This window comes from Doryrhamphus excisus, linkage group LG13, assembly GCF_037039965.1.
Source record: "Doryrhamphus excisus strain RoL-2023G ecotype Guam linkage group LG13, RoL_Dexc_Guam_v1.1, whole genome shotgun sequence".
In the NCBI taxonomy this organism is placed as follows: Eukaryota; Metazoa; Chordata; class Actinopteri; order Syngnathiformes; family Syngnathidae; genus Doryrhamphus; species Doryrhamphus excisus.
The window spans coordinates 13,644,470-13,671,593 of NC_136369.1; the positions used below are offsets into that span (position 1 = coordinate 13,644,470).

At 41.9% G+C, this 27,124-nt stretch overlaps 2 protein-coding genes across 3 annotated transcripts; one reads left to right on the top strand and one right to left on the bottom strand.

The window, feature by feature from the left end:
• Window positions 1–402: 402 nt before the first annotated feature.
• On the bottom strand, window positions 403–10,592 carry abcb10 (ATP-binding cassette, sub-family B (MDR/TAP), member 10). Its single transcript, XM_058089304.2, has 14 exons — window positions 9,699–10,592; window positions 8,682–8,888; window positions 8,376–8,578; window positions 6,296–6,430; window positions 5,970–6,116; window positions 5,606–5,741; window positions 5,407–5,502; window positions 4,455–4,664; window positions 4,287–4,366; window positions 4,032–4,212; window positions 3,781–3,824; window positions 3,567–3,601; window positions 3,409–3,467; window positions 403–2,302 (listed from the first exon to the last, which is right to left on the bottom strand). Exons 1-14 carry the CDS (start codon window positions 10,096–10,098, stop codon window positions 2,109–2,111), a joined length of 2,127 nt encoding a protein of 708 aa, XP_057945287.2. The 5' UTR covers window positions 10,099–10,592; the 3' UTR covers window positions 403–2,108.
• urb2 (URB2 ribosome biogenesis homolog) lies at window positions 9,756–26,634 on the top strand. Of its 2 annotated transcripts, XM_058089303.2 has the most exons (12): window positions 9,762–10,002; window positions 11,399–11,556; window positions 11,638–11,814; window positions 12,635–13,671; window positions 13,766–13,904; window positions 14,043–16,341; window positions 16,590–16,750; window positions 18,634–18,744; window positions 20,193–20,429; window positions 22,695–22,791; window positions 24,107–24,240; window positions 25,703–26,634. In XM_058089303.2, the coding sequence occupies exons 2-12, from the start codon at window positions 11,431–11,433 to the stop codon at window positions 25,922–25,924; spliced, it is 4,740 nt and encodes a 1,579-aa protein (XP_057945286.2). In that variant the 5' UTR covers window positions 9,762–10,002; window positions 11,399–11,430; the 3' UTR covers window positions 25,925–26,634. The 2 variants fall into 2 exon arrangements, with proteins under 2 accessions (XP_078651696.1, XP_057945286.2); XM_078795570.1 differs by lacking the exons at window positions 22,695–22,791; window positions 24,107–24,240; window positions 25,703–26,634 and having other exon boundaries at window positions 9,756–10,002; window positions 18,638–18,744; window positions 20,193–20,341.
• The last annotated feature ends 490 nt before the right edge of the window (window positions 26,635–27,124 follow it).

The following is a 27,124-nucleotide window of genomic DNA, read 5'->3' on the forward strand; positions in this document are numbered from 1 at the left end:
TTGAGGGTTAATTTAATATTTTTATAATTTAATATTTTCAGACCTACTCTGAGGTTTTATTTGATCTTACAATTGCATGACTGGACATTTTTGTTTTTCCTTTGCAAAAACTCCTTTTTGCTAAAAAAAATTTTAAAAAATAAATGAAAAAAGCATGTCTGGTAAACAAATTCGTATTTGTGCAATTATTTTTGTTAAAAAACACTGGTATTACGGTAGTTCCACTAGATGAGCCCTGATTACCACTTGTGGCCCTGTACCACAGATACTGTAATGTTTTATGAGGATGGGCCTGTCTAGAGCAATAGCACCACTTAGCGGCAGACTAAGAAACTGCACCTCAATCTCGCTGACGCCACAGCTTCATAAAATCGCACACACTTCCTTAAAGTCCACATATATTTCACTTTATTTCCCCGCCACAAAACTATAATAATTTAGCAAAACATGACTTAAAACCTAACATATATAATTTAGCTCATATTGTTAAGAAACTGATGACATATACATATATAAATGACACATTTATCATGTTTACAAGCACCTTCAGTGTTAAAAGTGAATGTAGAGTGAGAAAACACGGTTTATTGTTACTAATGCAATGGTGTAATGTATATTTATACGTATGTTTTAGAATACATCATGTCATAAGGAGACAGTAAAACACATTAAAGAACTTCTGACTGATGTGCAGATGTCTGACAACTTCAATATACTAAATATTAAATACATGAATAAAGTTCAACTTCCACCATGATTTTAAGCACTTTTATGATAAAACAGTAATTGGAAAAAAAAGTCTAGTTTCTGAAAAATATGTGGCGACAGCCTTTAAATATTTGTTTCTGTTACTTCAAAATCTCTGTTTTGTGCAGTATTTTACATAAATCAAAGGAAACACAGGTGGGCAGACAACTTTGTAATATCAAATATACAAATATTTCATAGAGAATGATGAGTAGATTTCGGTAATTTGTTTCTGTAACTTGTTTCTCATCTTGATGTGAAAACGATTTAAACATTGATGGCACCTGATGGCAACAGTTTGACCCTGGAACGGATTATTTCTACAGGGTGGGGGCCATAAGTTCCTGTACAATGTATATTTTTTTATGTTTTAAATCAGATCCCCATATCTCATCCCTCTCGAATTTCCATCTTTGGGAGCACTTGAAGGCCGAATCATAACAAAAACATAACTTCAACTGTGCTAATGCAAGTTCATTAACAATCAAATAAAACCAGCTGTCCAACATGAATTACTTTTTTTTTCCATGCATGGAAACTTATGGCCCAGCCTGCATTATTTCCTGTGAGACACACCAAACGGCACAACATCCCGAAACCGATTGTGCTCGTCTTCGGAGGCTCCACTGTATGTAGTTGCAGATCATAACAAGCATTATGTGAGAATACGTGAATACCAAAATATAAACTCTCATAACTGAATCTCAATATAAATTCGGTTGGCACTTGTGTATTATTATAGTACTGAACTAGGAGATACACCTTTTTTTGTCTTAGTGTTCTTCCTGTTATCAACACATCCATACATAGTTGTGTCATATCACTATGGTTGAAACTCTCTAAAAGGCTCTTTGTGTGAGCTTCAAGTTAAATCAGCCACCAAAATACCGACACTAACAACATAAATACACATTTAGTAGGAGGTTCACATCCTATTCTTTTCTTATTTTGGTTTAGCTGTGAAAATGAAAAAAAATGAAGAGTGCTGGGACACTACAATACATCCCCAAAAGAGAGGTTTTAGTTGCACATTTACATGTTGTGTCATGTACCTGAATATATTATACATCCACTATGACAGTGTTTTAAAACCACACGTTTCTCTTCGTCGAGAAGCATCTTTAAACATGTTCTTCTCTCAGTGTAGAATCAAATACAGCTCAGCTACTAACTAGCTAGTAGTTGTTTATGTTCTTCACGCAGCTTTGTTGCTTGGTGAAAAGGACACTTGCAGCATATGACGGGCCTTATCATCTCCTTTTTTTGGTCCCTTTCACGCTCCCTTTATATCTCCCACACAGTGACGCTCTGGTGGTGATAAAGTCATTCTTCTCACCTCATTTTCATCTACAGGGCAAGGATCAGCTCATTGCCCGTTTCTGCTCCTCCTGCAGGAAAGCCTGCTTCTCCATCAGTTTCCGAAAGAGTCCCTGTTTGTTTTCCAGAAGTGCTGCGTGCTGGCCACATTCGGCTACACGATGCTGGTCCAGTACTGCGACTGCATTGGCGTTCTGGATGGTGGACAGACGATGAGCAATGATGAGGACAGTCCTCCCTGTTGATGTGTGAGAAAGCCAAAGGAATACATAAATAACAGGGTGCATGTACCGTCCATCCATTTTATATGCCGTTTATTCTCACTAGGGTTGTTGTACTAGGGGGTATACTGGAGCCTATCCCAGCTGTCTTTGGGCGAGAGGCACCCTGGACTGGTCGCCAACCAATCGCAGGGCACATATAGACAACCATAAACAACCATTCACACTCACATTCATAAAGTGTATGTGTGCAATATAAATATATGCAATATTAATATGCAAATAAAAGCTAAGACCGCAAATGTTATTCAGTTAATTAAAAATAACAAATAAATGGGACTTTGAAAACAACATACATGTTAATGAGCAACATGTACTAACATAAAAACTAATATCTAGTGTCTAATATCTTATCTAAAACGCGGACAGACGTCGCTGTAAATGAGCAAAGAACAACTGCGACGTGATCCTCATAGGAGCCTTTAGCTGCCTTCTAAGGTGCATGTTGTAAAAGACACCCAACCCGAACATTGCCCACACCAAAACAACATTAGAACTATGGAATTTTACAACACTGATATTGTCCCGCACTTCATTAAGCTGACAAATAAGCCCTGCAATATGCATGCCAGTTATAGAAAAAGTACCAAAATACTTCTAATGATTCTCCCTAAGGTGTGATGTTTGATTGGAAATATTGATGGAGAACTCTGTACTCCCCCTCCATCGCTTAAACCAGCGCTATGTGCCATGTTCCGCATGGCAGGTTGGACTTTAGTTTTGGTTTTCAATTGGTTTCCTGTTCGATGTTCTTATTTAGATTTCCTGTTTCCTCAAAAACATAACTTTACTGTCATTGTATGTATAAAATCTAAAAGGCAAAACTTGCAAATAGTTCCAGAATGCAGAAATACGGAGGTAGCAAGGGTGTTGCACACCGACATCATTATAGGCAGAAAAAAAACGATTGGATATCTCATTTTTGTTCAAATCCCTACTATCCCTACTATTAGGACACAATATTGATGTCATTATTTGAAAGAAATTAAACATCAATATCATTACAGAAGCTGTCATTTGACATATTCTTGACTTAAAAAGGAGAAATAAAGATGAGACGCACCTTCCATGAGTCTCTCTAAAGCCTCCTGCACCAGGAACTCATTCTCTGCATCCAGTGCACTGAGGATGGGATGTTGTACAACATGTCAATACAGTGAAGGTAGATAGAACACAAATAGCCAACTTGTTAACATGTATGCCATAGTATTCAAGTCATACCTGGTGGCCTCGTCTAACAGTAGGATCTTCGGATTCTGATGACGGAGAGCACATGTTTAGCTTTTAAATGACTGAATGAAAGCACTTGCTTTGCTATACTCTGAGTTGCTTGTGAGCAAGATTTGTCAAATTACTGATTCCTGCTCCATGCAGATGTATTAGTTTCTCTGCATGGTGATAACAAGCAGTAAAATTATTAGGACACTTCACTGACCTTAAGAAGAGCTCTGGCAATTGCAATCCTCTGCTTCTGACCACCTGCACCACAAACGCCAGGGTTATTCACAGACTCACATACATACAGTAAATGTCGAAGACTATGTTTGCTTTTAGACACTCACACTGTCAATACAGGACAAAGTAACAGGTGGCACTGATCCAACTAAATAGCATCTCAGGGACAGCAAGCTGAGTGCATGTACAAGAGTCCTTGTACCAGCAGTCATTCAACCATGTGATCCTTACCTGACAACAGCACTCCTTTCTCCCCCACCACAGTGTCAAAGCCTTTAGGAAAAGCCTGGATGAAGTCGTATGCGTTGGCCACTTGGGCTGCACTATAGATTTCCTCTGTGGTCACGGCGTCTGGGTCTGATGCGCCATATGCAATATTGTCTCGAATGGAGCAAGAGAACAGCACCGGCTCCTGTGTGTGTGTGTGTGTGAAAGAGAGGTGATTACTTGTGACAAAAACTCAGGCTTAAAAAGTAGTATTTGTACCTGGCTGACTGTGCCGATGTGGCTCCTGAGCCAGTAAGGATTCAAGTCTCTGATATCATGGCCATCCACAGCAATGATGCCTGGAGGAGATGTGAAGCACTGAGCTACAATCACCACCTTCTCACTTGGATGCAAACAGAAGATGGATACTGAACAAGCGATTCTCACCTGAGTCAGCGTCGTAAAGCCTGAGCAGCAGTGACACCAGAGTTGATTTTCCAGACCCACTAGGTCCCACTACAGCCATGATGGTACCGGCTGGTACATGCAGGTTGAGATTCTGGAAGATAGGAGCCTCTTTACGGGTCGGGTAGGCAAAGGAGACGTCATGAAACTCCAAACGGCCTTTCAGCTGGTCTGAAGGGAGAACTTGACCTTCTGTGGAGGAGGCAGATTTGGTTTGCCTTTATGCAATACGTAAAAAAAAAAACAAGCAAGATTTGAGAACTTCTACATTACATATACATGTTTGAGTGTTTTTCGTTATGTCCCAGCAGACATCTTTGCATTTTCCTTAACATCTTTTAATACCTAGAAAAGTGCCATATACTTGTGATGTATTATATTTATCATCATCATCTTCTAATGTGTTCAAACTGTAAAAAAAGAAGGTACAATGAAGGCAATGTCAATGTGCCCTTATGTATTTTACTACTATTGTGTAGCTTTTGGCCACAGGAAGGAGACACCTTTTGTTCAAGAGGAGACTGAAGGCAGCAAGAAAATGGATGAGTCCAAGTATTATGATACCGTAATGCTCAGAGCTAAGGCACAGCAACAGGGTAAGCTAAAGTTAGCATGTGTGTTTTTTTGTGTCATTTTTCTGTTGTGTATTCTCAAATGTTAAAATGACAAAGCAATTAGGGATATGCTAGACATTTGAAACTGTACTGTATGTGCATGTGTTATGTGGAGTTACATCATCACCTGTTTGTGCCTCTCGTGCCAAAAAATGTAAGGGAGCGAGCGGATAAATTGAAAAAAAAAACATCTTTGGCAGCAAATTAGTGAAAGAGGCTCAAGACAATATTCACCAATAATTAATCTGCTTGAGACCATTCTATTATTGTTTTGATAAATGACGTAGTACTTGCTCACGCTCATGTATATGAAAACTGACCATTAAGAGGGAACTCAGGCTTTCTGTCCAGAAGCTCCCACAGTCTTGTTCCTGCACCGAAACCCTTCATCAGCTCTGTGTAGAACGTACTTAACCCTGCACATCCAACAAAATGACGCAATGTTATTTGAAATCCATGAAAACATACAGTATATACAGAGTCATGTGTCAGTCAGTAGTGGTACGTCATAGACGGTACCTGCAATGCTGATGCCCACCCAGAAGGTGTACATAAGGAATGAGGAGAGTTCTCCCACAGTCATGTGATGGCTGGCCATCAGAAGACCTCCTTTGTAGAGCACAGACAGGATCATGATGTTACCGGTGAGGCCAGTCTGAAACACAACAACACACAAGCACACTTAGTGTTGGAAAACACACCTTTACAACACTGTTTACTTGATCAAACATAAACTGAATGATCACTTTAATGGTGAAATGTCAGCCACATGAGAAAAATATTATGCATAAAAAAAGGAAGCTAAAGTGCATCTATTTGCCAACTGTGAGATTGCTTCGGGTTCTCCTCACTGACACGCATACACACACTCATACATTCTTACTGCTCCAAAGAAGGCAGCACGTAGAACAGCTTCCTTGGTGGCCAGGCTGAGGACCTGATCAGTTTTCTGTGTGTAGGTGTTGACTTCAGACAGTTCTTTACCAAAAGCTCGGACTGTTCTCAAGTTGCTGATGCGCTCCTCTGCCAACTGCACACACAAACAATACCATTACGACGTTAGCACTTCTTGGTAAATCCTGGTAAGGTTTGTACCATTTCCATGGCCAAATATATGCAGTAGAGTATGTTGAAATGGCCCTAATCATCACATCTCAATAAGGCTAACAAACTTGTTCTTTAACTGGTGAGCTTGAGTATAGTGTATACCTGTGTGGCTTGGGCCAGGGCGTCTTGCGTGCGCTTTGAGATGGAGCGAAGATATCTGCCATAGACCACAGCCACGCAGGCCAAAGGAGGGACAATCAGCAGCATGAAGCTTGCCAGGCTGGGCGAGACGTAGAACTAGGAAAAAGAAAAGACAAAGCAAGCGATGAAAGATTGGAGGTGGAGAGCTTTTTTGCAGTACACTGAAAAAGACCATACTATATGTGCGGCATTTATATAGAATGTGTGTACAAAGTCCACCCAGTAATTTTCCCCCTTTGACGGTAGCAACAGGCTTGCAAAAAACTTTTATTTTACAGTGGTTTTCAATTATTTCTGCCCCCACTTGTGAACAGAAATGTTTTCGCAACCCCTGATTTGAAATTCTATTGAGACCCTGATGATATCTATCTATTTATCTGTACTGTACAGACTGAACTCGAAACCAGCAACATGCAAACAAATGGAGAGCAGTACAGTGAAGAGTATTCAAGAGCCAAACTGCACACTGAGTAAGACAAATTCCCACATGTTGGCTGGCAGGTCTGCACTAATACCGAAAGTCCTCCCAGCCCCCCCCCGATAGGTATATTTGAGAAGCACTGGACTTAATCACTTAATCTAGCAGTAAATATTTCCACTGGGAAACGTGTTCAGTTCTGTGAGATAAAAGTCAATAAAAGTCAGTTTTTGTTACGTTACTCCTCTCAAGTTTTTGGTCTCTCTGTTGTGAAAATGTATTTATTGTCATTCTTTTCAGCTGGAGTCTACCCCAGGCGACTTTGGGTGAGAGGCACGGTCCACGGACTGTTCCCCAGTCAATCACTGGACACATATAGACAAACATTCATGCTCACATTCACATTATAGGTTGTGCTTAACAAATGACCAACATTGAGAGGTTCTCAGTTACGTAAAAATATACCGTATGGACAAAAACAACGCTGGGTATTTGATGATATGTCAGGGTTACAGCATAATATTTAAGGCAATTTAATAGCAGACCTGAACTGACAGGTACCTGCTTTGCAGCTTAAGTAACCATGGCGACATGCTGACATGAACGTGATGCTGTAACTAAGCCACAATATCCTGTTCCTCCGATTTCTCCAAACCGGTTTACCAACAGATGAGAGTAGTGCTTCTCAAATAGGCCACTTTGGCGGGTTGGGGTGAGAGGCAGGGAGCACTTTCAATGTATCACAAATATATCATACTCAACATGCAATTTTAACGTTTGAATAACTGAATACACTTTTATGCCTCACAGCTCTCCATGTTGCTGCATTTTCTTGGCTTCAGTTTTGAATTCAATCTGTACAGTACAGAAAAACAAATAAAGGCATATCAGTTTCTGTGTTGTATTTAAAATCGGTGGTGGGGGGTGTGTCCCCTTGGGAACCACAGAATTAGCGTAACATGCAGACAAAAGGTTTTTACTTCCTTAGAATGCACAACAGCACTGCTGTCAACATACTTGTGTTTCTGAGACTTCCTGGAAGCATGTTGCATTTCTGGCAAACAGCAGATGTCACATGCTTCCTCGATAATTAAATTGGGAAGTTAATTTCATTCAGGTCACAACAGAACAACAGATGCTCTATAGGAACATGAAGAAATAAGGATTTAGTGTGCAAAGAAACCATTAGCTTCTTCTTTATTCTGGAGAATCTTTTCACTGGGTTACTATCGTTTCATCTTACATTTTTATTTTTGTTTGTGTTTGTTTCTTTGTGTGCCAATTTCCTATAATACATTTACGATGTCTTAAAAAAAACTTGGTTTATAATGGTAAGATTTTAAAAATATAACGCCTTTGGCAAAGCTTAATTAGTTGAAACAATCCTATTTAACACGGTTAAATCTAATCAGAAATGGCTGACAGCAGTTGCGCTTATCTAGAATCTTATTTGGTTGAAACTTGACCTTCTTTAAGACATTAAGATTCTTCATTGTTACTGTACTCTTACAGCTGGAGGTCTGTGCTGACTGAATAGTCAATAAAACAACCAGCAATTTAAATCTAAAAAAAACAAAACAAAACGATATAGCATATATCAACTACCCTGAGGGTTGCACTCACCATCATACTGACGCCAGCAGCTGCCTGAGCGAAAGCTCTCAGGCCATCAGACAGATTGTCTGTGATGGAGCGGCCTACCACAGCTGTATCTGCAGAGAGTCGATTGATCAGCTCGCCTGTCCTGTTCCTGTCGAAAAACGCTACTTCCTGTCTGAGGATGGAGGAAAATACAGAAGCACGGAGATCGCGGACAATCTGCTGCCCTGAAGGAAGATGACAAGGAGTAATAGTTTGTTAATTACCGTGGAACATTCATTTCCTACTGCTTATCCACTTCAGGACAAATGTACAAGCATCTCATCTCACCTGAGGTCTGCATGAGGTAGACTCTGGCGGCATTGGCAGCCCCACCGCAAAGGAACACGCCTGTCAACATGGCACAAAGCGATGTGAGGGAGGACACCATCGCCTCAGTATCTGTTCCGGCCGTGTAGATCGTGTCGATTACTCTGCCCAAGAGAAATGGGGCTGACATGGTGACGGCACTGGACACAGTGAGGAAGCCCACAGCAGCTGGGAGAAGGAACATGGAACAATTTTGAGCATGATAATATTAAAAGGTGCAGTCAGGATGCTAAAATTCAAAGCTACTTTCCACATACTTCCTGCTTGGAGTATGTGAGCACAGACACGCATGGTAGTTATGTTTGTTGTCAGCTTTTCATGCAGATGAACTCATCACTGTGAACATTTTTGTTCAACCTGTTCTCTTAAACCACTATTGGTGGCATACAGTATGCCAGCTGTTGGTTGTCTTATATTTTTCAGTTGAAAACATTTATTATGGAGGACATACAGCGCCTGTTGACAGCATTGGGATTGAATTTGACTCATACATGTGTAACATGGGGCGGCACGGCGGCCGAGTGGTTAGCGCGTAGACCTCACAGGTAGGAGGCCAGGGTTCAATTCACTCCAAATTGTCCATAGGCATGAATGTGAGTGTGAATGGTTGTTTGTCTATATGTGCCCTGTGATTGGCTGGCGACCAGTCCAGGGTGTACCCCGCCTCTCGCCCGAAAACAGCTGGGATAGACTCCAGCACCCCAGCGACCCTCGTGAGGAAAAGCGGTAGAAAATGAATGAATGAATGAATGTGTAACATGAAGAATATTGATAGCAAACTTTATCAGTGCACTCATGTTATACTACATGTAAACACACCTTACTGTAGTACATTTTACATTTTCTCTGCGACAGTATATTACTTTACATCTACTGCTGTTCTGAATGCCACTATGCCATGCACTTGCTGCCCATAGTATATGGAACGCCTGTCCTTTACACGTACATTAAGTGTTAAGACATGTTAAATCAGTTTACCTGCGAGTTTCCATCTCTCCGAGTGAGCAAGTCGCAAAACCCTTTTCACGTCCTCCAGAGGGACACTCGTCGGTGTTTGTCCAACGTCCGTGTCGGTCTGACCCTTCAGTGATCCGGATGTGGAGGATGCCGAGGAGCTGGCAAAGGCGATGTGTGTGTGAGAGTGTGTCCGCGTCTTGGAGGTGTATGAGCAGAGTGAGGAGAGAGCTCTACGGGAGATAGCCGATGTGACAGACGGGAGAAGGAGGCCGGTTGGCGGGGAGGCCGAAGTCCTCGATCCGGACGTTGGTCGCTTCCGATGGCGGTAAGGGGAGAATGTCATCCACAAGAACCGGAGGTGTGGAAGGTTGGGTAAGGGCACTCCGTGTGTACATTTTGACATGCGAATTAAAAGACGCATTGTTGTCCAGGTTTAAAGACCAGTTTAACGAAACAGATGTATATATTCCGGTGTGAGTGAAGGAGAAATGTCACATCTCCGGTAGTCACGTCTCCATAGCCGAATGATTTTGGTAGCGCGTTACCTATACATTGCCCAGTTGGAGCCGTTATAGTTCGTGTTTATCTGAATTTGACAGACGCGCCTAGAAGTTTATCTCTTATCGACAAGAAGCTAACAACACCCCGCCTGTCACTGTCATCTGCCGCTAACGATTTGTCAACAGGCAAGGCGCCGACTTATGTGCTGGTGTTTAACAGCTAATTCAAAACAAACAATGCCTTTCAAAACAAACGAGACATTCGGAAGACAAAATTATCCAGTGCAGCGTCAAGGAAAGGTGACCCTGTTCCCATTTACATGAATAGACGACTCCGTCTCAGAAACAAGAAATTCAATGGCTGACCATACCAGCAAACTTTGCCAGACAAAAGCAAAGGATCCCAGATTAACGCATCTCGAGCTCCCGTAGTAGTGTTACAAAAATTAAGTTGTCGAGAGTTTCTAAAAATGTGTACGTTAGAGACTTAAATCACCTTTTCATGAAATGAAGCAGGTTTTATTCCCCAAATAAAAGGTATTGGTCAATGTTTGATAAGTGTGTTTGCAATTTGTATTCATGGTGATAAACAAAAATACATTTTGACTACACACATGGCAAATAACTATAAAACCAATACGTCATGTTATCAGTGTGTCCTGATTTTCAAAGCAGGTTCGCGGCAATGGTTCGGAATTGAACATTTAACTGTTGACGAGTGTATTGCTCGATTTTCAATTGCTTTTGCTTAGTGGGCATGGAAGTTGAAAGGTCATACAAAGTGAATACTGAAGACACGTGTTCTGATAAATTGTAAGTTTGATATATACAAATATTTTAAGCATGTATAGTTATTGATAAACATTTATATATGAAAATAGCTTTTAAGTGTATCACGAGTGGATGTTAGTGATAGCCGAGTAGCTTGTTTGGCTAGTTATGCTATATTGTTAGCTGTCGATAGCATGTTATATGCGTGGAAGTTTGAAATCCTGCCAATTCGGGGATAATCCACCACAAATACAATCACAGGAATTTTCCAATTTTTGAGAATACAATATTGTTGCTAAAGCTAATGTGTTGCACTGTGGAAGCTAAACAGACGTTAGTTTTTCATTGGCAAGTAAAGACAGTGTCAGTATAAATATGTTAAGAGTTTGTTCTAGCAATACCAGTAATAACTTAGGTGTATCTAATTCTAATCGTTTTTCTGAACGCCAGGTTAGGTCTGAGAATCAGCAACATCTGCGGCGATGGCTGCCATGTATTCTGGCATCCATCTGAAGCTGAAGAGCCCCCAGACTCCATGGGAGGACAAGTTAAAGCTAGCACGTTTTGCCTGGATCTCCAGTCAATGCTTGCTGCCCAACAAGGAACAGGTAAAAAAAATGTGGAGATGTGTGCAGTTGCAATATGATTAATATATTGCGCACAGTTTGCTTGACTTTGTATCATTTTAGGTCTTGCTGGATTGGTGTACTTATGCTCTGACAGGCTGGTACAATAAAAAGATCCAGTTCTCACAAACTATATTGGAAGGCTTGTGGCATTACCTGGATGACTTTCTTCATAGCCGTAAGCTCCAAATCGCTCTCAAGCAGGGAAAGACTGTCAGCATGCGGCTTAACATGGCACAGGTGGGGATTGTGAATTTAATAATTCCGTATAAAAAAATTGTCCAGTATCTCACAAAAATGAGTAGGCCCCTCACATTTCACCAAGCATTTTATTCTCTTCTCAAGGGACAATACTTTCGAAATGCCCAATGTGCAGCTTGAAACGCAGTATTGATCTATGAACCGTAAAAATATGTTGACATGCAGCCATTATTGTCTAAATAGCTGGCAACCCAAGTGAGTAGACCTCAGTCAAATTGTCCAAATTGTGTCCACGGTGTCAATATTTCCTGTGAGCACCATTGTTCACTAGCACTGTTGTAATCCTTTTGGGAATTGAATTTGCCACAGCTGCACAGGTTGTTACTCCTCCATGGTGACATCACTGGTGGAGCTGGGTGATATTACACACCTTGGTTGGAGATGTACAGGGTGCCATGCCATGCAGCCCAGTTCCTCAGGGGAGAGGATGCTGTGCTTCAAAATGTCAACAGTTTTCATGTTCCGTGTTTGCCCTGAATGAACCGCAGCTCCCTCGTGCCGGCAGCACTCGTGCAGCCTCAAACTATGACACCTTCATCACCATCTTGGTACTCACTTGTGTTGCCAGCTATATAGACACAATTTTTTCCTTTTCCTTGGCTAGTACATCTAAGCTGCTGTATAAGCTGAACACCGACCACTCCAATGTATATCCAAGTTTTGTTTCTATAGTATTGTCCCTTGAGAAGATAATATGGCTGCTGAAATGTATAATGGTGTACTCGTGTTTGTTCGCTATTGTACAGTGTGCCTCCAAAGCAGTTGTGAGTTAAAATGTATCTTTTGTAATTGCTTCCAGCTGCTACTCGACCTCCTTGAGGAGGGTGCCAGCGACCCCACCAGGCTGTCAGTGGGTGTTTCCACTCTGCTGAGTGTATTTCAGGGTGTCCTCTCATCCCCTGCTCTCTCGTCTATCTTCACCACCAAATATGAACTAATGGTCAGTCTCTCGGTGAAAGTTTGCTCCTTGGCTTGCTGTCAGCTGCAGCACGCCTTGCCTGCAGGATCTCATCAGCCTGAATTCACAGCAGGCACTGTGCGTGACTTGGACTCTCAAAGTGATGGGATGCCAAAGCCAGAGTTAGAGGAGAACAAGCCAAAGGAAAAGAAGCATTCAGCTCATTTATTTGAGTTGTTGCTGCAAGTTTTAACGTCCTATTTAAAAGTTCAGCGCCAACAAGCCAATCCAAACAGAGTCTTGACTTTGGTCACCAACGAGATGATCCAACCGTTTGTGGTCCTCAGACACATGCTCACATCTGCTGAGTACACACCTTCCCACACACATCTGCGACTCAGTCAACAGCTCTGCAGAGATGTGCGTGTCAAGATAGACTCTATCATTCAGTTGTCTCTCTTCTCTGCTGGACACTTGGCGTCCTACAAGGAGGAACTACTTCCTTCCAAGGAGGAGTCGAGGAAACATGGCACCCCTGGGACAAAAGGCCCCCCAAGGCCCGTCCAGGCTTTACTTTGCAAACTGGGTTCCTGTGAACCACCGCTCCTCTATTCTGTGAGATCAAGCACAATACCGCTGCTGTTTAAGTTCTTTCTGGAAAGCTACAGAAAAGCTGGAGCAGAAAACGAAGAAGAGCAGATGATGCTGTGTTTCTGTTTCCTCACACGATTGGTTCCCGCTTTGGATCTGTGCCCCTCCACCTCGACTTGTTCCCCAGAAAGCTGGAGTCTGGCCCTGCTGGCTGTTGAATCGCTACTCAGCCAGGCGCTTTCTGCGGATATTTACAACGTGACAGCAGACCGGATAAGACACGCAGACGTCCAGTTCAAATTTTACAGAAGCCTCGTACGAATCTTCTTCAATCAGGCCCAGCCAAGGTAACTCATCATTTTATAAGTCAGAATGAATGATTTTACAGCTAAAATGTTGTTTACCAGGTGATTTAGCATTCCTTGTATTCCCATGTTTTAGCATACCTGCATGGTACCGCTGTTTGAAGGTGCTGCTTGGTCTCAACCACCTTATTCTGGAACCAGACCTGGATGAGTTGTTATCCTCAGCCTGGGTCGATGCTGAATGTATGGAAGCACGAGTCCAACGGGCCAGACAGGTCTTGATCTTGTCCTCTTTTATACAGTTTTATTACACCTTGAATGCAATACAATACATATCAAACTGTACTGCTTGGTGGGAACAAAGCTAATGCTAAACTATTGAAACGTATTCCTGTGTTTTTACTCCCCTACAGATGATGTTGCGCAGTGTTCTCCAGACTTACACTAAGCTACGTCAGTTGCCTTGCTTCTTCTCTGAGCTCCTGTCTGTGATCTGTCGGCCATCTTTGGATAACCTCCGACCTCCACTGCTCTGTGAAAATGTTTCCGCTTCACTCACAACCAGTGTTCTCGATAGTCCCCCCTCCCAGGGCCTTGAGCTCTGCACATTAGTGTTGGACAGAATGAAAAAATATATTATACCTAACCTGTTCAAGAAAGAGCAGCAGGCAGAGATGATGGAGATCGATGGAGATCAAGAGAAGGAAGATGCATCACTGAAGCTTTTTTCACTTAGCCAGCTCCTTCATGTTGTTTTATTCAGTCTAAAGACGATAGATGATTCCTCTCCTGGTCCCTTAGTCAGACAAGCTGAAACCACGATGGAGGAGATGCAGCAGGTTCTCTGCAGCCTGCAGCAGCTTTTATCCACAGAAATTGCCACAGCAACGAATGGGAGTTCAGCTCAGAAGAAAAAGAAAAAGAAAGAGTCCCCAAAAGCATCTAAAACCGTAACTCTATGGGAGCAGAATACTCAAGAGGCGATTCTTCTGCTCAGATACACTTGGAGGGAAGTAGACACACTCTTTCACCTCCACTGCAGCAAATACACATCATTCGATTCTGCCCAAATACCCGGTAAAAGTGAAATTCTCTCTGATTCTCCGGCCTTAACCAACCTAGAGAATCTTCTCCATTCCTTTGCCGACTCTCCATCATGCAGTCCCTTCAGCTTTGTGCATCTCAAGCTTTATACTTTGCAATACTTTAAGAAAGTGTTGTTTGAGGCAGCCTCACCCATGGCATCGAGTACTACAGAGTCCCTACGCAGTGCAGCAAGGTCTATTGTCGCTAGAGATGAGCTCCATGCTTGTTCTGAAGATGATCGCGTGTGGGACGGGCTGATAAGCAACGTGGACTCCAGCAATTACCGTGTTGCACACTGGTATATCATCACAACAAATCTGCCTTTGCTCACCGCCTTTTTGAATCAGGACGACGTGCGCTGCATTGTGGATGTTCTGGTCGGTTCACTGCTGAGGAAGCAGTCCGATAGAGGCAAAGACCAAGTATCTATCTCTCTTATATCCTTAGAGCTTCTTCAAAGCTCCATTCTTGTCGAGTTGCCTTCACTGTTTTCCGCCACGGTTGGATCCCTCACACAAAGGATTTTGGGGGTTTTAACAGCAGCACATGTCCCTAAGATCTGTCAGACACTCAAGAAATACCAGAGAACAGGCGAGCTTTGTCCGTCACTGGTAGTGGAGGATATAAAAGTGTCTTCTCAATCTGGGCAGGTCTTTGTCTTTTTAAGTCATGCCCAAATCAAAGAGCTGATAGACCTGCTGGAGATCTTATCAAGCCTAAACTCGGATGGAATGAACTCTGAGGATCTGTCATCCGTTTTTCTTCTTCTTACCTTCACACTCACATCTGCCTCTTTTCATTCCGAGGCTCCAGATCTGGGAGATTGCACAGGATTTCTGGGGAAGCTGCTCAGGATGCTTGCTTGTCTCGTGGAGAGTAGAAACTTCCACAGTGTTCTGAAGATCATTTATGGTAGCACTCTGCTGCAGGCTGTCGTGTCCACACTCTTCTGGCACAGCAGGAAAGGACAATTTAACTCCACCGGCAACTCTGATTGGTTGGATTTGATGGCAGCCATGGAAGATTTCATCACGTGTTTGATCCAGCTGATTATAGTCAGGAACAGCAGCGTGCGCCTCAATCTGGACAGCTTTACCTCCTTTCTTGTCAGCAAGGAAAATCCATCAAATACCAGCGTGTCTGGAATGTCTCTTCAGCTTCTGCTTGGATCTTTGGCCTCCTTTTCCAAGGCGATGACCTCTAACCTGGGGAGAAATAAACCATTAGATGACACTTTGACCCAGTTGCTCACAAGGACGACATCCTCACTGAGACCTCATTTGGAGTCGCTCCTCAAGGCCCGGAACATCAGCGAGGCCGACCGCATCCTCAGTCCAGCCTTTGTGGTAGACACGGTCACCACCATGCTACGATGTGAGCCGACGTCCAACGACAGGACTACCCTGAGACACAACACACTCTATCAGAGTTTCTCACAGCAGATTCTTAAAGAGATGAACTCTGCAGCCAGACCCATGGACTTCCTGGTTTCCTCTCTTCATTTCCTTTCGGCTTTTTATAAGACAGTGGTGAAGACTGGAGGAAAAGAGGAGCAAGAAGAGGACAAGAGGAGAGAAGCAGGGATGTTCAGTCAGATCATCCAGAATGTACACAGACTTTTGTCAGGTAAATCAACTTTTAGTTACTGTATTCACTTTAGCAGAGGTGTTTCTCAGTATTTTTGTTTATACTGTATTTCATGTACAGTACTGTATTTTCTTATGCTAATGCTTTTAAATTGCTTCATAAATGACAATTGTTAACATCCTTTACCTATTGTAACTTGTAGTTTCCAACATTTACCTACAGTACTTGCAGCAGCAATCTAAATTGTTCTTTTTGGTGCTATTGAATTTCTATATATTTCTATATAGCTCCTTGGCTGTCTCCATCTGAAACATGTGAGCTGGAGCCAGCTGTGCAGGAGCTGCTACGCCACCTGGTGGAGAACAGCACTTCCTGCCAGTTCAGCCTTCTGCTGCAGATGATCGGAGACTGTCTGGACACCTCTAAACTCTGGTCTGGAAACTATAAGGTGTGCTTTATTTTTGTTTTTATTTTGTCTATAAAATAGAAACTTAGATTTGCATTCATAGCCCAAATGTTGGACACATTATATGTTCAGTTTTGATTGACACTGCACTTCAGTGGTGCCCTGTGCGAGACCCTCGTTTGGTTCTCTCACAACACACATACACACACAATCCATGGGGCCACCCCTGGTCGCTCTCCGGCTACCCCACTGGCCATCGAGACATTTCAGGTGTCAACTTATTGCCACCCCTATGTGAGTAATGGTCTCACCTTGGCCACCCCGATGACAAATTTCCACTGCAATCCATATCATCTATTGCCACATTGTTTTATTAGACATTTGCCATCATCTGTCATTGTCCCTGCTGGCCCCAGTGCCGTGTCTCGACATATGCCACCACTTATTGACACACACTTCCTGGTGTTACTTTTTGTTGCGCGCATAGATAATGCACAAGAAACCACCACCACCCCATGTGGAATGTTGCAAATTCAGCCAATCTCCACAAATAATGGTCAATCTCGTAATTTTGACCAATTCCCACCACTTCTCCACACATTTTGGCCATCCATTAATTTTCTATGCTGCTTATCCTCATTAGGGTGACAAGTTGCCTTTTGGTAAAAGGTGGGGTACACCCTGGACTGGTCGCCAGCCAATTGCAGGGCAGATATAGACCATTCACACCCTCACTCACAATTTGGTGTCGCCAATTAACCCAACATACACGTTTTTGGAATGTGGGAGGAAACAGCAGGACCCTGAGAAAACCCACCCACGCACACACAGGGAGAATATGACATCCTGTCCATCAATTTGTTACCGAGCAGCGCTCAAACACACGTCATCTGTATAACCAATCAAATGTGCCTCCATTTGGCACTCACTTCCTGTTTGGTTCCTTATAGGTTTGTTTTTGTTCACTACATGGGTGCAATATGGAGTCGCCTGTATCCTGCCTCTTGAGGCATCTGACACACATATTTTGACCTGATGAGCAAATCAGCTCTTAGCACAAATAAGCACAAATCTTTTTTTCCACTCCCACGTCCTTGCAGCACTCCCGAAAGAATGTTGCTCTGACATTTTCTCATGTGGGTCATATCAAAACCCTCCACTGACCACTGTCAGAAGTCCAGTAATCCGTCGTTAATCGCAATTCATTGGTTCAGATTGGACAGTCATGAGTGAATTTCTGTGAAGTTGGGTTCCTTTATTTATACATTGAATATTTTAAGTTAGAGCATAGAAAACCTGTTTACAACTGTCAATATAGTTTTAACCTTAGAGCCCTCTGGACATTAAATAACACCCCTATAGTCAGCTTTGCACTCATATTACCCATTTTAGTAGACTAAATAGAAAATAAGACATAATAAACACTCAAGACATTGACACTGGGAGAGTTCCTTGATGTCTGCGATTTCATGCGGTGGCTGCTGCCACCTAGTGACTAGTGTAGAATACTACATATCAGTGTGTCTTTCAATGCATTTTCTGAAAGTCTTATTTGTATTAATGTAGTCATTTTATGTTTAAAAATGCTTTATTGCAAAATGTGTACAATTTGCTTACACATTTTAACTAATAGGCGAAAGTTAACCACCAGAGATGATTTATTAATATTAAAAAATAAATAACCCACAAAATTTTAAGCGCAATTTGGCGAGGGGATACTGTATTTAACTTTGTATGTTAAAATTATGGTGGTTATATTTAGACACGCTCCGACATATTGCTAAATACGATGTTACAAATTGTTTAAGTACACCAACAATTACGAAGTGAAGGTTGAATAATTGCTTGTGCAGATGAACATAATGTTAACATGCAAGTGTTTACAGCATTAAAACCGTGCCTCCTTTTTCCCCCCTCGTCTCCAGGAAGTTCTTGCAGCCATCATCATTGCCAAGCTGCTTTTCTGCTGTCAATTGCCTGAACATTCCGTCAAAGCTCTGTGGCACTTTGCACCGCAGATTCTGTCTGCTATGGTGGTAAGTAAATAGTACACACGCAATACTCTTTGGGTCAGTCGTACAAACTCACCATCACTGTCTTGGTGTATTAGCATGCGGTGTGTAGTGCACATTTACATTTCCTGTCTGATGCAAAATCAGGAACCGCTTGACAAACCATGCACAAGGAGCAGCGTGCGTCACAGAGAAAAGCTTTAGCGTTTTTCATCTGTAGTCATTCACTGACCGTGTGCTAGAAGAACATGTGACAGCCATTTGGAGTGATTCAGCAGGCTAACGGCAAACACACACACATACACGTACATACAGTATGTTGCAATTCCCTGTCTGAACCATATGGTGAAGCTCAAATGTGTTTTCTATCAGTAAAGCAAAATAGGCTTTAACAGGCATTGTGTTAGAGTTTTGGGTCAATATGGGGCTATTCGTCATATTCATATTCATCATGTTTTTCGTTTTCCCTTGTGATGTACTATGATGCCAGCAAAGCTCAAAAATAACTTTGATTTAAAAAAAAGTTGTACTAAATACCCTGTGGAGGATTGTGGCACGGGCCACCAAAGAAACTATCCATTTTTGGGGTGCATCCAAATAGCTGATCCAAGAATATTCTCTTGTTAGAATAAACTATGAGTGTTATTTGTAAGTGTTGTTTGTCCCAGAATGGGGAGGTGATGATTTCACAGTTGCAGCACACAGGAATTAAGGCTGTAATGTTTGATGGCCTAAACAAAAGAATGAAGTTCTTGGACAGAAGACGAACCAATTATACTTGGGTGCTGAAGAATTCATGTAAGTGAAGGCAGGAACCCATCAGATCAAGTAGATGGTGCTGCTGCCGTGAAAAAGTTTATTGGGTACAACACGTGGGGGCCAAATGGGGCATTTTTACAGAGTTTGGAACTGGAACCGGATTATAAGGCACCTTGTCGATTTTTTAAAGAAAATTAAAGAGTTTTAAATGCGCCTTACAGTGCGGATCCATCTGGTACTTTTACAATCAGTAACTGTTACTTTTGTTCACTTCCTGCCTTTCTAATATGATAGATGATCAAGATGATCATGTTAACCCTCGGCCATCTCTGTGTGGAGTTTGCATGTTCTCCCCGTGCATGCGTGGGTTTTCTCCGGGTACTCCGGTTTCCTCCCACATTCCAAAAACATGCATAGGTATGAATGTGAGTGTGAATGGTTGTTTGTCTATATGTGCCCTGTGATTGGCTGGTGACCAGTCCAGGTTGTACCCCGCCTCTCGCCCCAAGACAGCTGGGATAGGCTCCAGCAACCCCCGCGACCCTCGTGAGGAAAAAGCGGTAGAAAATGAATGAATGAATGAATGATCATGTTTATTTGATTTGTGTGGTAACAGACACTATGCTAGCATGAATTAACTTGAGGCTGTGCACCATTAAAATGTATTTAAGCCATTATGCAACTTCCTAATTGTGTGCAATTGTCTGTTCCAGTGTCTTGTAAGGTCATCCAGTCAGGACCTGTCCTTGACGTTGACCTTTACTATTCCTACCGTCACAGCAATCGTGACACTGCTGCGCCAGGGTCTTATTGCCAATCCCCATCATGTGGCCTTGGTCCTCGGAGCGCTTCAAGCTGTGCCGCTTGAACACCTGACCCCATCCGTCTACCAATCAGCATTCTTGGCAGTTCATGAGGCTCTCTTTGCCATCATCCAGTGTCACACTCGGGTACGTACAGTGGAAGAATCAGTCGCCATACCATACCAACTTTTAGACAAACTTTAGCCTAAATGTCTACACAACGATGCCACAGTATTATAAACAATTTTTGTTTTACATGAAAATAACACAAATATAACACCATGAACATTTGCAAATGAACTGTGTGTGTGCATGCGTTTGCGCACGCATTTGCATGCCTTAAAATGTCCCTTGAACGCATAACCTCCTTTGCGCAACATTTCACTTCCTGGTTGCAGCAGAGAATGTATTTCATGGCAAAGATGCAGTCTGTTTATAAAATGCACTTCTGCCACCTTGTGGCCGTTTTTTGGCCTTAAAACTGCACCAAAACGTGCTCGCTTCTATTGTAGAGTTGCATCATTACCTCTTTGTGCCTCTTGTAAAAGTCGTCTTTGGAAGTGAGTGGTTAGATGTGGATGTAGTGGATGTAAGACTTGAATTAACAATGTTAATTGAATCACATTTCAACCCGGGCAGCACTTTGGACACCCCTGGCCTATAGTCTTACTGCTTTGATATGACTCTGCTCAACTTCCTGTGTGTATGTATGTTCCCAAAACCCAAATGTAACAGCAAAAAGTGATATGCTAGTCTGAAAATATCGCTGTAATTCACAATTATTAGATGTGTTTGCCTTTAGAGTTGAAATCTGGGAGATACTGACGGTCCACAGCCCCCAAAGTAATGTAATGAAATCTTTTACAACGATGTGGTCAAAATACACAAACAGAAAGACATAGGGAGATGCTAATATGCCCGTATTTGTTTGGAGTCATTTAGAGAGAATGCTCAGTGTTCCATGAATGTTTTATAATGTTCCAGAGGATGCGCTATGCTCCCTTGTAGAAAATGGTATACATGCACGCCCTATTAAAATGAAAGCTGCTCCAGACCTTTACCACTGCAAAAGAGATGACTTGTTTTACTGGCTGCTACAGATGAACAAATGGTGCATCTGCAGCCACTTAATCAGGGGAAGAACTTGCTAACTCACATCAGATGTTTTTCACGGTGGAAGCCTGCAGCAGGGGGGGAGAAAGGGGAGGTTAAACTGTAGCAGTGGCGAAAAAGAAGGAACATTTGGAGGTAGGGAAGTGAATCCAGTCTGAAGGGAGGGAGCACAAGACGAAAGGGCAAGATGTGACTGGAGTGCGCAATGCAGGCTGAGTAAAGGTAAAGGAGTGTGCGCCGAAGTGGGGAGGTGTGATAGGTCAGAGTGGGGGGGGGGGGGGCGTGAGTGCTGACATTTTGCTGATGGAAATCATTTTGAGTTGGAGAGATCAACTGCACCTCCCACTCTCATCCATCACTGCCTTCCGTCTCCTTTGTGTCAAAATTCACTGTCATCACCTTCTGTCAGTTCACCAGCTCCTAATTGGGTAACACAAATGCAAAGGAAGCTCTGAAGATGAACGCCTCTGAGGTTGTACAGTTCTAGTGGAACACCACTGAAGATGCAGCAGAATCCTGAAGTAACCCCGATGATGTCACATGAGTACATCTCGCAAGACTTTAGCTTTTACTTTTTGTCTTTCAACCTACAACCAAACCAAGCTACAGTCATGGAAAAAATATTAGACCAGCCTTTTAGTTTTTGTTCAATTTAATTCCTGGTACAACTAAAAAAAATAGCTTGTAAGAGTGTAGCACATATGTAGCCATTTCCATGGTTTTCTTGATAATAATCAAAATTCTTACATCAATACCTATGGCATTCAATTCATTCATTTTCTACCGCCTCATAAGGGTCGCGGGGGTGCTGGAGCCTATCCCAGCTGTCTTCGGGCGAGAGGCAGGGTACACCCTGGACTGGTCGCCAGCCAATCACAGGGCACATATAGACAAACAACCATTCACACTCACATTCATACCTATGGACAATTTGGAGTGGCCAATTAACCTAGCGTGTTTTTGGAATGTGGGAGGAAACCGGAGTACCCGGAGAAAAGCTATGGCATTGTACTGCAAAATAATATTTTTTCCCATAACCTTATGTCCTTACAGCCAAAAGTAGTGGGTTCACTTTTCGCTGACCAGTGAAGCAGCTTTTTACGTCCTAAAGCAGTACTATCCTACCTTTTCCACACCCCTAAAAACATTCATTGTGGTCTCACATTTAAAAAAGTCATTTGAAGATGTTGAAGGTGAATTTAGAATCAATTTGTCTAATAATATTAATCCCCCTGCAGTATTTTCTTGTTATAATTTAGTAAGCCTTATGTCTTTCTCTCTTTTTGTGTGTGCATTCAGGTGATGCTAAACACGGCGCCGTCATTCTTGAACGTCTTTTACCGTCTGGTGGCTTCAATCATGCAGGAGGGTCGTCAGAGAGGAGACGGTGACGCAGGTAGATTTAGGATTAATACCACAAATAGCACTGAACCCGACTTGCGTGAAATGAAACGGCAGATTTTTGCCCCGGCAAGGATTTTATTTAATCTGCACTACTTGGAAAACTTAATATAGTACAGTAAATGGACTGCCACCCCACAGTTGGCTATGTTATTGAAATTGAAAAGCTGTGGAACCTGTGAAGGCTACATCTTCCACGTATGTACAAGTATATATTTCAATACACAAGGTTGCTTTACAAAGGTGTTTGGATTTTTACAGAGGAAAAATTGTGTTCTTTTATATCCCAAAACACTTGGCTGAACAATTCCAATTCGTTGGAAACATCCACAAGCAAACTCATCAGATCCTCATCAGATAGTCTTGTTACTTAAGACTATCGCTACTATTCTGTCGTCATATAGGGCAGTGTTTTTCAACCACTGTGCCGCGGCACACTACTGTACCTTGAGAAACCGTCAGGTGTGCCGTGAGGAATTATCCAATATGACTTTTTATAATTAACATTTATTATTTATTATCATCATTTGCAAATATTATGTCAATAGCCATTATGTCAATAGTATACATGGACCCAAATATTCCAATTGCATTTGCTTTATTTGCTCAAACGGAAATAATTGAACAGGGATGGAATATTCCTTTAACTAATCCGATTGAGGTGCCTTGTGCCCGCTCAAACGGAAAGTGAAAGAAAAACTTGTGGAAGCCGGTATCACGTGATGTTGATGTTTACGTTTTACTGGGCATGCCCTATTGACTATTCTGTTTGATTTTCACGGCGCATGTAGACAAGAGATTGGAATATTCCTTTCTATGGATACCATTGTTTCCCGAAAGGTCATTCGGAAAGAGAAAAACTGGTGATGTAAAAACGTGGCTACTGTCAAGTGTCTGTGATGTAAAGACCGGCATAGCAATGTAATATTGGTCCGTGTGGCAACACCTACCTTGTTCCTCCGATAGACTTATTGATGCACGTGTGAGGTTGTGGTGACATTTTGTAACATTTTTAGTTAGTGGTGTGCCACAAGATTTTTCCAATGTAAAAAACGAAAAGGAAAAAAAAGGTTGAAAATCACTGATATAGCAAACGTGTCTCAAGTCTGAGAGGAAAGTGTGGTTAACCAAGTATTTTTTATTAGTTTTTTTTTTTCACAAAGTCATCCTCTGCTACCGTAATTAAGCCTATTAGTCATGACTTTGGTTTGGATTCTTTTTAGTTTTTAATAGCTGTACAGAACATAGTGCTCAATGATGGATTCATAGTTTCGAGTATTGACAAACAATGTCAATGTGTCTCTCTCCAGGCGGAGATAGCGAAGTTTACCTCGAGTGTTCCCGACTGGTAGAAAGGATGTACTCCCACATCGCTGGCATCTCTGAGAGCTTCACCACACTGTCAGCCTTCATGGTGGCTCAATACGTCACAGAGCTGCAAAAGGTACACACACACACACACACACACACACACACACACATTTAAAGTGATTTATTTTTTGTTAGCATTGGAACATAATTTGAACAGGTGACAGAGCAATCAAAACATACAGAGTCATACATATTCACTAATCCAAAACCCATCTGTCACCACTGTCAGGTTGTTTCTGCAGTTGTGAGTGACGCACACACACACACACACACACACACACACACACACAAATAAAGCAGTGGAATTTCTGCTGAGCTGATGATGTAGCACTCTTCGTTCGCAATAACAGTAGAGACATTTGTGAAGAAGAGTTGGAAAGTTTTTTTTTTTTTTTCCCCCCATCGTTATGAGTTAGAAATGTTCCCCAAATCTCCACCAATGGGGTTCTGATTTTTTTCTAACTCCATATGTTCTGGAATTAAGCTTCGGGCTCGCTGTTGGTTCAAGGCAGTGAGTCACGTCTTGGCTTGCGAACACGGCTCCGCTTTGCTACCAGTCTGTAGTTAAAGTGACGCCTACTTGACTCAGCATTTATCAGAAACAGAATTAACACACTGAGAAGAAGTTGGGACACAGGGGCAAGACAAATGAATAGAAAGGCGAGTTAGAGGTGTTTGTTTGAGTCATTTAACGCTTTTTTAAAAAGATGGACATTTATGAAGTCAAATGTCATTTAGCTTTGTTGTTTCCATCAATCAATTTTGCATTGTTTGGACAAAATGGCTAAGTGAATCCAGTTTTTATATGGACAATTTCAGCAACCATTTTAGTATCTTCTCAAAAAACAACACTATTAGTAGTCAGGGTGCAACTTGCACAGAAGTATAAATTCATTATATCCTGAAAATACGTCAACACACAGACATTATTGTCTAAATAGCTGGCAACACAAGTGAGCACACCTCACAGTGAAGATGTCTAAATTGACAACGTTATTCACAGCTCCCTGGTGCTGGCAGCACGCGTTCAGCTCCAGACCACAGCGCTACCACCAGCATTATCACGCTTGCCTGTTGGCAAGACACGATTATCTTGTTGGCACTTGCGTTGCCAGATATTTAGACAATAACGGCTGTGTGTTGGCTCAATGTCAGTGGCGAGTAATTCTTTTAATACTACTACAAAAGCTGTACACTGACTACTCTAAAGGATTTTCACATTTGATTTCTATAATATCGCCCCTTTTTAAAAGATACACTGTAATGAAGTGGTTGCTGAAATGTGAGTTTGAGATATTGATATCGCTAAACACAACGCTAATATTAGCATCGAAGCTATGCTAAGGCTAACACAACACTACCAAAATGATTGTCTACCAAAATGATTGACCACTAAATTAGGCTCTTATCAGTATTACCTTTCAGTAATTTGAAAGGTAAATGTTTTACATCCTGTTATTTTTTATGGTGGATTTAGTTATTTACTTAGCTCCTCTCTATCAGTTTACAAGCCTCTCTCACACATCTCTTTTCAGGTTACTCTGCGGCCAGACATTAAGCTGCACCTGACAGAGGGCATCTACCAGATACTGGACCTGTGCATGGAGCAGGATATCAAGTTTCTAACAGCGGGACTGCCCAGTGGGGTCCGTGAGGTGTTAAATGACCTCCATAGTAGCTACACGCACTACCATAAAACCCAGAGACAAGGAGAGGAAAAGTACACTGTTGGAAATGAAACCGCAAACTTCCAGTGAGGGCCCAGGCGACCCATTTTGTAATTTATGCTTCTGTGGATAACAGATTTTTAATGTATTTTTTTTTCCTTTTACATTTTTTATGCATTGGAACTGTATAAAAACTGATTTGCTACAAAATACAGAATAATTTTGTCAATACTGTAGTCTTCCCTGCATTACCCACACACTCTTGATTAATACATACTCAAAATATATCTAACATGTCCATTTTAGCCCATACGGAACATGTAAACACGTGTTTATGGTATGATTTCTCTTTTTGAACTGCTAAAAATCCAATGATTCAGTACGGATTAATTGACTGCAAATTTCCTTTTCAAACCTTTTAAATGACATGATCTTGTTTACTGGTAGAAACAGAACATTGCTCATTAGCTAATGGATTGGTGGCAGTGCCGAGGCAATGAATCAATGGGATTAGTACAATCTCAGTCAACTTGATAGATTGTGCCAGAACCATATTGCTCTTTTTTTGTGTATAACAGCTCTCGTTTGAAATTGCATCGATTAAAGCTGAAGCTGGAGTATTTTTGTGCTGTCGGAGCAAAATAACTGTTAACGCCCTACGCCTGTCTCACCAACCTCATCAATTTTTAGGATTCTCTGTGCTCTTCTGTAGATAAAGCCGATGCAGCGCTTTTTGTGCGTGTATGAATAACTCGTATTTTATTCTTACGTTAATGCTAAACCCCCTCAAAAGACTCCATAGAGATTATCTGTAATGCTGAACTGACCTATTAAATATATAATAATGAGATTTACTTTAGAGTCCTGTAAACTGATCCCCTCCTGGTGGTAAATGGATAGAATAAACTAGCAGAAGAGCTCATCTGTGAGGTTAGTATACTTGTACAGGTTCTTCATTGCCACAGTGCGGCATGGTGAAAGAGTCGGTCAAAGAGGTGAAGTGCCTGATGAACACTTCCATATAGCAGTAACAAATTGACAGATGAAAATAAACCTTTTGGAATGACCCGGCCAAACATTCATCTTCAAAATAACAAATGCTGGGTTTAGTCTTTTTTTTTCCCCAGATTGCTCAGACTTTCATTTGTATTTTGATGCATGGCTTCCAGAACTGGGGTAATCGTATGGACGTTTACAAGGTTTCTATTGTAATATTTACAGATTACTGGTGTGTCAATGTCCTCCTCTCTTAATGCCTTTCTCGAAAAAAAGTATAAACAACACCCAATT